The sequence below is a fragment of the Chondrus crispus genome, genomic scaffold (assembly GCF_000350225.1).
Source record: "Chondrus crispus Stackhouse genomic scaffold, scaffold_46, whole genome shotgun sequence".
NCBI lineage: Eukaryota > Rhodophyta > Florideophyceae > Gigartinales > Gigartinaceae > Chondrus > Chondrus crispus.
Genome location: NW_005179382.1, coordinates 209277 through 222032, shown reverse-complemented (window position 1 = coordinate 222032; position 12756 = coordinate 209277). Strand labels below are relative to the sequence as shown.

Here is a 12756-nt window from a genome sequence, read left to right as displayed (position 1 = left end):
CAGACTTTTCGCAAGCTCAAAACACTTTGGAGGCAGCAAATGACCCCACATCAGGACTCCGTGATGTTGAAATATTGTCGAGCAAGAGCAGGAGTGTGAACAAAATCCTTATGACAAGCACACGTTCCTCGAAAAGTAGGAGTTCGACCGCAAGTCGTCCGAAGAGTGTTGATTTGCAAATAGGGACACCTGCTCTCTATCTGACTTTGGACGAAATAATTGAAAGCCGAAAAGAGAGAGACGTAAAACTAGCTACTGAAAGGCGACTCAAAGGTGAGAAGAAGGCAGAACGGGAACGCAAGCGCGTACAGCTGCGATTGTCGAGTGAAAATGGACGTGCAATGTCAACGTCCGGATCAGTAAACCAGATCCCGCTCTCTTCCGCAGGCGACGAGCATTTGTCGCCCACGTTTGGGGCGAGATACGGTGCGGCAATGAGCCGTACACTCTCGAAGCATGCCTTCAGGAAGGATAAAGGCGGTGAAGATGAGGTTGTGCAATCTCTGTTGTCGCTTTCCGGTTCATAACTAAAATTACCAAATTGCCCCTTTTCTCATTTGAGCCCTTTCTGCACGTGTGTGAAAATGTCAAATGGCTTCGAACAGGTTGTTTTCGCCCGCGTCCTTTCGTCGTCTATGGCACATGGACATCCCACTGGCTGTAGCAGACGTTTTTTTGTAGCCCAGAATAGTGCCATAAAACACTTGTTAGGCTCCGTCAAAATAACTACCAAATTGCCCCCTCGGGGCAGGGTACTGTTGCACGTTGTGGGCAGCGGATGAGGAATCTGGATCAACCATAGTGAGTAATCGGGATTGGCAGTACGAAAACGTGTAGGTGCTGACACTGCAAATTGCGCAGTGTGCGGACACACCGGTCGATTGCAGTGCTGTTCATTCCAAGACATGTTTCAATTGTGGATCTTGCTTCATGGCTGGACGCAACCGTTCGAGTCAAAAGGGATCGTGGAAGGGACTTGGCAAAGAGGTCTAGACGTCCGTTGGACAAGGGAGGACGCGGTGAACGTGGCAGGTGAGAGGGGTCTGTCAGTTCCTGGCTGGTGGTCGAAGGGACATAGGATGGGGTATTTGAGAAGGATGGAGGGAAGCGGGGTGCGAGCGAAGGAGGAGGGGGGGAAGCACGCTGGCGTCTGAGTCGTCGCTAGTTTGGCTGTGACAGCTGTTGCGGTTGTTTGCTGATTCCCACCGTGGTCTGTCGTTGAGGCTGCAGCTGTTGGCTCGCAGGACGGCTGTTTTCTATTGTGTTTGTTGCAGATCTGCAACTGTTATTGCGCGTTAGGCTTTGACTACGTGCTGTGTGACTAAATTGGGTTCATCTGTTTTTGTTGATTTATCCATTCGTGTATCTCCTGAGCAGCAAGTCTGTCTGATTTGTCCGGAGATCACTGCTCAACATCCTGCGGATTGCGCTTGCAGGTTATACCTGTAACAGTACCCTAAGTAACGGTACGCTACAGCACAGCTGGTGCTGTACGCTACAGCACAGCGCACGGTGCGAAGTACGAATACGCACTGCGTACAAACGTGTACAAAACGTTTATTGTCGATCACAAGGTACGCATCGCCACCAGCTCAATGCGTTTTGTGGCATTCATTGCCGAAAGCGTCTCACTCACTGAGTATGTAAAGCAACAGGACGCATTGCTCCGTATTGTGGGGAACGCACTGCTCAGAGAGAGTCACTCATCAATAGTGAAGTGTACCCATATCTCGCGCCATTCACCTCTTCTGAGGGACTAAGTGCAAATGCCTCTCCTTCTATCTTGTTTTTTTCACGTGGATAAATAAAAATGTAATGGAGAAAATTGTAACGACGATACACGCGGAAGAACAGAAAGCAGGAATATACTAACGTTGTCCGCAAAGTAAACGCGTGTTCTTGGTTGCAGAAACCAAAACTGGTGGGTCGCAAAGTAAATTATAAAACTGTAAATTCTACCACGAGTTTTCATAAGCCGTGTGCAGCAAGCCATCTCCATGTCATAAGGGTGACCCCACCGCGTCTTGCCCAAAATCGCAAAAAGCAGACAGTTGTCCTCCGGTAATTGGATCTACTATCTTTTAATCAAGCCGCGCTTCGGGGGAGGTGGTGATTCAGAGATGAACCCCACCGCGCCTGTAACACGATACATCTATCATATTCAGGGTCACCCCAATTAGGCTACATGTATGTCGTAGAAATACATTTGGCGCAAAGACGCAAGCTACTGCACGCGTCTGTTCCACAATTGGCGGCAACTTTTGCTCGTCACTTGCCCGCTCTCCATAATATGTAGGCTCCTGTTTGGGAATTATCAACTCGGCAAGTACACCACGCTTTCAATTCCTGTTATGGACTCTGGAACTGCGCTCTCAGCAACGCACAGGGCAAGATTCTCCTCGTCTGACCACCCCAGTCCCTTACCCTTTTTCCTCACTCTTACTGCCGAGTCATCAGTCCTAGTAACCACCTCAGCCATTGCCTGCACTTCTCAGAAGACGAGAAGGAGGGAGAAGATGGGAAATGTCCACGAGCGAAGGCTGCACAACACTCCTTTTTGCGTCCCACACTATTGATGGGACTTCAGTCAAAACAGCCCCAAAGCCATTTGGAAGAGCTTTGGTAGAGCTGTAAGCACATGAAATTCAGATGTTTTCTGTACCGTTACTATAGAACGAAGCTCGCCCAAACGGCGCTTTGGACAAAAATCTCGACCAAATAATTTTGGTTTGGAAAAGAATCCTTCCCAAATTCTAAACTTTAGGACAAATGCTGGCGCGGTGGGGTTCAAAATCTCTTCCATCGGTCCGAACTTTAGTCCATCGGTCCAAACTTTAGTGGTTGGAATTTTAGGACAGAAATTTTGTTGGCGGTGGGGTCACCCTAATCAGCCTGGAAGGCGCTTCAACCCATCCTCGTGTGAATTTCGTACAGCCCAAACCAGCCAGTACAGTATGGCCGTTGACGACTCATCATCTTCCGACGCAGAAACGGACATCGCCTTGAGCACACGGCCCGTTCTACAGAACCTGATTTCCATCTCAAAGCAACACCAGCAAGCTTCACAAGCCTCGAGCATGCACATCAACCTATTTGACGACACAACAGGAGATGTGGATAAGCAGGAATTCTCCCTGAACCTATTGTCTCCTAAAATCGAGCGTCTACAAAGTCTTCTCGATGCTCATAGCAGTATCTCTAAGTCCATAACAGGATTCTATCCATCGGAATGGGAGCGATTGTGTCCCAATACTGTCCCCACTTTGCTAACAGTCGGGCGACTGGGTTGCCCAAACGCAAAACAGGACGCCCTACTAAACTTGGTCGTTTGTAGCAATGCGAGAGATGACTTCGATAGATCCAGTGTCAAGGATAGATACAGGTGTGCCAGGCAGTTCTTCGCGTGCGTTAGAGACAAACGAGGAGCCCATACTTGAGTTTGAAAGGGCTTTGCAGGGGATGTGTGACGTTGTGTGAAGGGCGCAGATGGTTAGAGGAATGGTGGTGGTGTGGGGTTTGAGGCCGAAGCGCTACAGAGGCTGTCAAAACTCAAGAAAAACTCATATGCAGCGAGTTTTGGAGGTCCTCAGTCATGGCGCAGATGCGACGAAAACCCCAAAAGATGGCAAATGCTAAATTTAATGGGTTATCATACATCAAAATTTGGGGGGACAAGAAAATAGGAAATAAAAGAACCATTTTTATCCAATCAACCGATGGCAATACAGAAGAAGTTGTAGCCACTGGTGAAATAGAGAGGTTCGTGTGATTCTATGGGCGCCTCAAAGAATCAAAATGACCAATCCACTGCTACGGTACACCCGTCGAGATTCTAAAGAACTTAAGTGTATCTTTTTCCTTTTGAGTGCATGCGATGTTATCTTCCATGTCTGTATGCCGGTTTTCTGTCGCTATAAGACATAAATGGCATCATTGAAAGGTCTCAAAACATGCACAATTCTCCTACACTTATGTGTTTCCGTACTATAAATATTTTATCATTTGCCATCGTTAAGGTCATTTTCGCAGTTGTAATTGCTATAACGCGTCTTTTGTAAAGCCCTATCCTCAATAAAAGTATTCAAAGTTGCCTTTAGAGATGTAAAAGAGCTTATGTGTGTTACAGGCGGTAGATCTCACATATTTTTACTCGCAGTCATCTCCATCGCAACATTCCTCATCTTCATCGAATTCCAAAAACTATTGCAAGCTATCCAAGGAGCTTTGTGACGCCCAGTCCAAAACATCGGAATCAATACCCGCCTCTGACGTATTCAAAGACAGTTTGCTTGCTAAACTCTTGCTTTTTCTGTTTCAACGGCATGGCCCTGCTTCCCTCTGGCTCCCAGTCACTTGTCCATCAATCTGGTGACTTCTTGGTGAAGAAGTTGTTGGCTGTTTATGGAAAGTTGAGGGGAAGTCGCAGTTTTTGGTGGTGGTCATATGTTTAGTTGAGCATCCCAAAGACTCTCTTTTATATCGCAATATTTTCAAACTAAAGATTGTAAAAGAACCTCGACGGGACTATGTCCATGCCTCTGGACTGCTGGACATTACTTCCCGTTTCCTCCTCCCATGATATGTCCATGATGGGTGAGATACAGCTCCTGACAAATACTGTACATGTCTTGTAAGTCGCGACATGCTTGTAGACGACCAATGTGTCCACCTACGGGAATAGTTAATGCTGAATAACGGTACTGAAGTGACAAATACACTATCAAGTGTCAGAGGACCTGTGTTCCGATTTAATTTCAAAGATAAACGGGTCATAGATGACACAGTTCATGATGGAAGAATGTCAATAAAGGCGATGTTTTGGCCTATTGCTCCAATTGGTCATTATCGCCGATCCATGACCCTTTTGCAATCTTTTGCGTTTCTACAGCAATATCGCCTTCGCCAACTCTCTTCAATAAAAGACAAAACCAGTAGCACTGCGAACGATTCGTCGAAAAATACTCATCGGTTATATAATTACACGGCGAGATTGTACAGAAACAATTCTCTTCGTAGTTGAACTGCTTCAGCCTTAGTCCGCGTGCGAGGCATGGTCACTCCCACCTCTTGTTTCATATTCCGGAAGGGTGCTGCGGAACGTAATGCCATCTTGCGCCAGGATAATGTCGATGACGTATAGAGAGATGTAGACACTCAAGATCTGACCAAAAGACAACCCCAAGAACGATGCTGTTCCCTCGATGCCCTTCTCCTTCTTGGAGACCTTGGCTTTTATAGAGATACATACCGAATTAAAATCCTATGTAGAGCTGTTCATTAAACAAGAAAAGATGATTTACACCGAGGTAGTCTTCTCCTCGCTAAGCATTTTGATTTCTTGAGGGACTATGCATTGGCATTAGCATTACTCTCAAGCCATTACTCATCAGCTGTCAGTGTGGCAATTGTATTAGCTAAGGGAGCCACTCGAATCGGGTCTACAGCCCCTTACGCCGACTGGAAAATTTGGCAGTTCAGGAAAGACCCAACATAGTTTTGCCTGATCTACTATTTTTTAGTGGAAGAATCCAAGAAATTCTTTAATGGACCTCGTACAGCTCTGCGATAGACCCCCAAGCAAAATCACAATCGTCAGGTAAGCGGAGCCACTTGACTTGTACCAAGAGACCATGCTCACCTTCCCCAGTATCTCTCAATTCTTCGACTTCCTCAAAATTGAATCTCTGAGTGTTTGATATGGCGCTTAAGCTTCGAGGAAGGCTGTTCAACATTCTTACCCTTAGGGCACAATGGGTACAATGTAAGTGGCGTGGTGTGTACTGAATCGCTCTTTCCGTCTATTAATCCGCTTACATTATAAACAAGGTTGTTAGTTGTGCCTGTGATCCTCTTGGGGCCTTTCCATTAAAAAGTCAGTGTGTGACTAGAAAAAAGAAAATAACTTTTGTCCTCGTATCCCTAATGCTTTCCCTTGTGGCCAGTATACTGGCCACAAACTTGAAAACTACAGAAGTAACTCCAATCCCGTCCATCCCCGAAACGAACCAGGTGACACGGCGCAGCAGACTTGCTACATTCATTGGACAAAACGTGAGATACGTTGCCTTGAATATGGGTCTTCAACTGTAACCGAAAGTTGGAGCTATCTGACCAAGTTTCAGAGTGAAAAAATCCTTTATGGCCAGTATACTGGCCACATAGGAAACCAAAGCTTGTATAAAAGTAAGGTTCCACATTCTATTCTACACATTCAAGACGGCCTCAAACGTTCGACATGCCACAGGTCCGTGTTAGCGAAATATTAGGACCTAGCCCTTACTCTCAAACCTCTTCTCGGTGTCGGTGTGGCTTGCTGAATTTCATCATCTTCTCCCACAACATTGCAACTTGCACCATTGTCTCCCTTATGGCTTGTGAAAGCTCTTGCTCCAGACAAATCCGTCTCAATTTGTTCTGCAGCAATGTTACGAGACACAGGATGGGGCAATTGTCGAGTCTCAACCACTTTCGATGAATGCCAAATAGAAAAACAGCTCTTGCGGAGCCCTGCGTATGCTGTACACGTTGTCGTACTGGACAAATTGACCAAACGTAGGATGTCTGATGTCCCCTGTATCCTGTCAGATTCTGCCCGCACAAAGAGCAACGATTGACACCTATTTTCTGTATTGGGGAGTGCCTTTTCACATTTAAGCGCAGCTTCCGTCCATCAGTCGAGTTGTAAAATGTAAGACGATTCCGCTTCCGTGCTTTAGCCTTCGTGATTAGTGCCCGACCTTCAGAAGATCCCCTATTAATTTCCCAATGAGGCTCCACTGCATTGGAATCTTCTTGGAGGGATCGGCATGACTCAGAAGTTCCTGAGAAACATCAAACATAATATCAACCGTTGCCTGCACTTTGTTAAGTGCATTTTTGTATTGTTCTAATGACTCAAATGCTTCTGTGGATTCGAGAAGGTCCACCCTTCTCGACATCTTCCAGCCTATGAAAGAATTAATGGCGATGGTTTTCCGAATTTGGGAGAGGAGCTTTTGTTCCCACTGGAAGTGTGACGTAGAGGATCGTAAGATTCCCCTTTGTTGAGTGGCCCCATCCACGCCTGCCTTAGTCTTTGAATAAAAACTTTGTGGCGCGTGCTTGAAGAGTTTCAAGGGAGGGAAAGGGCCACCTAATTTGACACGGTCATCGATCAGTTTCCAAAACTGATGCCTAGACACTACACACTCCTTGTATTCATGATTGACAAAATCTGGGACGGTTCTCCCCTCTATGTATGCCCATTGCACCAGTTCTGAAGTTTGTGCAGTCAAAATGGATTGACAAGTAGCCAAATGAACATCCAAACAATGCATATAAACCGCCTAGAGAAGCCATGTCTCTCCTGCAGCTAGGTAAATGGACACATTAACGTGTAATGTCATCATTTGATGTAGCACTTGGGCAGTATGCGATTCTGGAATGCATATTTGAATTGTTTCATCTCCGATTTCACAAAACACAGCATCGCCTATTACTAGTGTGGTATAACTATCTTCGTCCCGACCACTCGGAACGAGGGGGGTTAGAGGTAAGGGAGCATGCGCCGCTGGGTAACCCACGCGCGAACGCAAACCGCACGGATGGACTCGAAAAGAGAGATGGCTCACGCAGCCAGTGACGCGCAGCCAGTCGGTGGTGTTAGATCCGTTCGGCCGGTCACGGGTTCGAAGCCTTAGACTAAAAGGGAAACCGGAACGGGATAGCAATTAGTCGTAAAGGGAAGGGAGGCGAGTCTGCCTCCTCTTTACTGGGACAGGCAGGTGTCCCCGGTCTTAACCACTAAATGGGACGCCAGGACACCTGTCCCGCTACAGTAGCTGCCACTTACTGTGTACCAGCTACTGTACACAATTACTTAATTTGTGCCATTAAGTACTACTTACTAGTTAGCCACCATACGGATTATACACGTGTGCCCATGGCCACGATACCGACCGACGGTCGCACCACGTGTTACCCGTGGCCACGCCCGCTGTTACGGGCTGTCCCACGACGGTTGTACCACGTGTGACCGGTGGCCGCGCCCGGTGCTACCGGCTGTCCCACGTCGGACCCTTGGGGTACTACTGTACACGGCGGCGGGCGCGTGTACGCCCGCTCGCCACAGTAACAGCCGTCCACCCGCGCGGTTATCATCTCCCCGTGGCGGTTGTGGTACAGAATTGTACTACAACTAGCTCTAGTGCAGTGTTTAAACTTCTGGAGGCTACCCTTGTTTTGATTTCAACCGTCGCAAGCACAAGTGGTATCCCATTCTCGGTCAAAAGGTGACTCTCCTCTGTGTTAAACTTCTGTAATATTTGCGCGTCAACCACTGCTATACCATCTGGGGAGCAGGCCAAGTATCGGGTATTTTTCCTTGCCAGCATGCCGCACTCAAATCCAGTCACAATAAATGGCAAAGAGGTTAAAGCACTTAAAGCAGCACCTTCGTTCGCACTCCCTTTTATCATTGCTCCCGTGGAAACCTTGGAACTGAAACATCCCTTGAAGAACACTTCAAACAACTCCCTACACGTCAATTCATTATGTGCATCTGTAGTTTCGAGGCCTATTATTGTTCTGAATACAGAACTTTTCAACAGCACAATTCCAGCATTTGTCCCCGTCACCCTAAACTGACGGAGCACAAACCAGTCGGCGCACCGTTGAACAACTGTCAATATCTCACATGTAGGCGAAAGGTGGGTCTCTAAATCCGCCTTTAAAACATTGCTCTCAGATCCTCCACTCCCGAATAAAGTGCGAATGGTGTTCATTCCAGCTTCTGGATCTGCTAAACACGTATGCAACCGGTCCTGTACATGTTCTGGTACAGTGTACAGGAACCATAGGACCTTTCCATACTTTTCTGTTCCATGCTCACGAACAGCTATTGCTGATACCTTTTGTATTCCCAGCCTCGCACACTCGGGCACTCGCTTACGCGCAGAGAAAGATGCTGGTCCAAGCCCTGGAGAATCATCAATATTGAAATTCTTACGGCGGTCATTAGCCTGGTGTTGATCAGCCCCAACAGTTCCTTGTCCCTCCACAGTTGAATTAATACCGCCGTCTACAATACTAGAAATGCCTTGTTCATTATGTACATTAGGGACTGGAGACACGGCTTCTGACAACGGAGTATCCCTCGGGGTACTTGGTCCGTGTACCACCTCTTCTGTAGGTAGTGGATCGCTCTCAAATTTCTCTATGTCATCGTCTCTAAATGGCTTCAGAAAAGAACGTGCAACAAAAGGATGACATTTTGTCAAGTGCTCTGGCATGACCAGTTTAAAACCCAGCTTGTGATTCGTTAGAATTTGCATAAACACCTCCTTCCCATACCCTCCATCGGCTGTTACAAAACAACCACTTAGAGATTCCTCTCCTCGGCCATCGACAAGAGTGTTGATCAGTTTCCGAACAGAGTCCAATTGTTTCTCACCTCTGCGCCTGAAACGTATACCCAATAGGACTCTGAACAATGCATCTGCGATCGTGTCGGCTGCATGGCCCTGTTTATCGGCTTTCCGACTACTTATCATTTTCACTTGATTATCACCAGCCCTTGTCTCAAAAAGGTCATCATGTAAAGTTGCGAAAAGGTGCAGTGGGGAGAGAAATACCCGTATGGTTTCCTTAAATGCCAACGTTTCGAAGTCAGATAGTTGCCTGGTTTGGTCCCGCTGCGACTGCCAAACAAAATTGCCATCATTCCCTCTCCCTGTTGGAGAATAAGTGAGAATGTTAGTTGCAAAGAAGCGTGCCTGTTACAATGATGGAAAAATGCTTCCAGATAAACGTAGAATAGAAATGGCCTTCTCAAAACTGAACCCCGTACAATGCGAAAATAGCAGTATTGAGACATAGAGGTATCCATCCGCGAGTGTCACCTTTGTCTCACTGTCACCCCGCAGTGCAAGTCCCTCGTTAACCCATTGCACACATTGCTTTAGGACATCATTCATAAATAAAACCACAAGCCCAACCCTCGTGAGGGATAGACATTTTGCAGTACATTCCATTTTCATGTTCACAATGGCGGACTTGCAAAACAGTCTCGCCCGCTCATCTATCATGCTTCCAGTAAATTCTCTTTCCATCATTACGGAAGAACAAGGCTTCCTGACTTCTGTCCATCCGATGCTTGGGTCACGAACATGTGAATTATTCTGGGCAGAGCTGCCCCGCCCACGACCTCTCCCCCTTCCTCGACCCCGTCTGCGCCCCGTCTGCGCCCCGTCTGCGCCCCCGCCCCGGACTCTACCCGTACCTGTCCCTCTCCCACGGCGCGTTATGCCGCCTGTTAATGCTCGTTCCTGGCCTGTCGTCGCGGTATATCTCGTTCCACGCCCTCTTCGTCTGGATAAAGGGCTCAAGTTTGGGCCACCTTCCGCCATCGGTACAGGGGTGCTTGCATCCAGCCCAGAAACGCTAACAGCGCCTTGTACAACTGCGTCCACTGGCTGCTGCACATTCATTTGAGTAGAATCATCCTCGATGAAAACGTCGATGAGATCACGAGAAGCCATTTGAGGGAGAAAGTTCAGAGGGGCTGATGTTGTCAAGTACTGGAGGAGGGGGTTGGTTGTATCTCCTCGAAAATTTATCCGATTTGGAATATTGAAATTCAAGGTGCCTCTTGTAAGACGACTCTCGTGGAATGAGATTAACTTGTGTCTTACACCCTCTGTAATATGGAGTTAATGGACCGTCCATGGACTGTTTAAAAACGCTCTTGTGGCCAGTATACTGGACACTAGAGCAAATCTGACTTTTTTTAATTTTTACGTTATGTCCAGTATACTGACCACATGGAACATCAGGGATATGAAGACTAACGGTCCGATAGACACTAGACCTCATCGTTTCCCGGGGTTCTCATCACTGGTAATGCAGATTGAGTACACAGTTCCCTTTTTAAAATGGCGTTTTTGGTTTCGAAGTTATTTTTCATTCGGTTTTAAGGTGGTTCAAAAAGCTTCTTTTCCAGACATATCTAAAAACGACCACGAAGAACATGCAATTCTCACAAAGATCTTTCTGTCCCCAAGTCAGAAGTCAAGTATGGCGGCGGGGGTATCTTTTTCTTTCTTGTGGAGGAAGCGAAGTCAAGAATAAAATAGGTCGAATAATGTCCTCATATTATGAGGACAAAGGTCCAATAGACACTATAGTTCAGTTGCGTCCTTTTCGAATCGCATCGCTCAGAAAGCATGTTGTTGCCCGGTTCCGCAAATTTATTCTTCTTTATCGCGCGTGATGCAATCGCTGACTTTACCCCTCGTTGGATATTCTCAGTAGCAGTCTTTTTCCTTGTTCTTGTTTTGTATTGTGTGTCCATATTTTACATCGTCTTCTTGCAAAATCACCTCCGTAGTACTTGTGTGGGACAATCGCTGAAAGATCTCCCAAAATGCGCCGCTCATGACGAAGGGCATTTTTGGCGAAACTAGCGGAGAACAACAACAACGCACACAACAAGTAGCACAACAAAGAGAGCGAGAGACGGATAAATGGAATAATTATCCTCAAGGTTGGTAGAGATATGAGACGGAACATCATCTACGGCAGCTTATTCTCAGTGAGTATTCAGCAGACTCGTTGGGGCTGCTCCTTAAGTCAAAAGTCATGTCCGCTCCTCTGGAATCCCCTGTTCAATCCACATGTTTTACATGCGAACTTCATTTCATACAACCATAGGATCAGAACGCAATCGTTGATATGCTTTCCGTCTTAGATTCTTCTATTTGTGTAACCCGAATTATTGCTCTTTCTCTTTAGATATCTTTTCCAGGAACAGTCCTCTTAAATAGTTGCTCATTTCATCTTTATTTCGGCTCGGTGCTGCATAGTTGCAGCAGCATTCGCACACCCTTTCCCCCTGTCACCGTTGCCCACCACGGGGAAGAGAGCCCACATACGGGCGTACAGGGCTTCTAGAGCATTCGAAAGTGCTAGTTAGTACACACAAGAGGCAGAGGGGAACAACTGGGTATGGGGGCCTGCCTGAAATGCACTCTCCCCAGAAGTCAGCGGCATAGACTTGCCCTTTGTCAGTTTCCTCACTGTGCCAGGCGACGCGCTTCCGGAATTCAGCCCGCGAGATATGAAAGAGACAGAAAGACTATGGAAACGCACTGTCTCTCGAAAGAAGTCGCATGGCAGAAACTCATCATCAGCGAAGACGTCTATTCCACGGGCACGAACGATCTCCCCTAAGAGAAGGGTACGAGCATCGCATGTGCGCACTACAACAAGCTCGAGCAACTACAGTTCAAGAACGTGACACCTCAAACGCGCGGCTCTGCCATTCGAGTCGTGGCGAAGGCGGGGGGGTTGAAGTTGAACGTGGCGCAAATGTTGGCTAATCTGTCGGTGTTCATCTTAAACGGGCTGACATGAACGCGTAAGAAGGGCAAGCACGTGCGGATCCCCGCCGAACTGACGCGGGCGTATTCGCAGATGACGGCGCGCATGATCGGGGAAACTTAGGACACCGAGGCGTATAAATCTTTTCATTTCGATCGGGGGATCCCCACGTTGCGGGACGACGCCACGGTACCGGCGCGGGCGGTGGAAGAGATGTACCGGACAGAGAGCGAGGCGATGACTTTGCTTGACACGTGGGGAAGCTGCCACACCCACGGCGTGTACCGCGACGGCTATTGCGACCAAGCGGGGTTCATGCGCACGTGCTGCGAGGACGGCCGGCACGAGGACCTGGTAACTCAGTCGGAGCGTGCTGTGCGGGGGGGGGGGGGAGGGGGG

The 12756-nt window shown here is 47.6% G+C and overlaps 3 protein-coding genes across 3 annotated transcripts in view; 2 read left to right on the top strand and 1 right to left on the bottom strand.

The window, feature by feature from the left end:
* The first annotated feature begins 12094 nt into the window (after positions 1–12094).
* On the top strand, positions 12095–12274 carry CHC_T00006572001 (hypothetical protein). Its single transcript, XM_005719276.1, has one exon. It carries the CDS (start codon positions 12095–12097, stop codon positions 12272–12274), a length of 180 nt encoding a protein of 59 aa, XP_005719333.1.
* A 4-nt stretch (positions 12275–12278) lies between these two features.
* CHC_T00006571001 (hypothetical protein) lies at positions 12279–12464 on the bottom strand. Its single transcript, XM_005719275.1, has one exon. It carries the CDS (start codon positions 12462–12464, stop codon positions 12279–12281), a length of 186 nt encoding a protein of 61 aa, XP_005719332.1.
* Positions 12465–12570: 106 nt separating this feature from the next.
* The window catches only part of CHC_T00006570001 (hypothetical protein), a 1841-nt gene continuing 1655 nt past the window's right edge, over positions 12571–12756 (top strand). The window contains exons 1-2 of the mRNA XM_005719274.1: positions 12571–12636; positions 12706–12756. The exon at positions 12706–12756 is cut by the window's right edge and continues 1471 nt beyond it. Coding sequence (XP_005719331.1) covers positions 12571–12636; positions 12706–12756 — 117 coding nt within the window. The remainder of the gene's footprint in view (positions 12637–12705) is intronic.

Excerpts from the sequence above, each read along its gene's own strand:
- CHC_T00006572001 (XM_005719276.1), top strand. The coding sequence starts at position 12,095 with ATGAAAGAGACAGAAAGACTATGGAAACGCACTGTCTCTCGAAAGAAG.
- CHC_T00006571001 (XM_005719275.1), bottom strand. The coding sequence starts at position 12,464 with ATGCGCGCCGTCATCTGCGAATACGCCCGCGTCAGTTCGGCGGGGATC.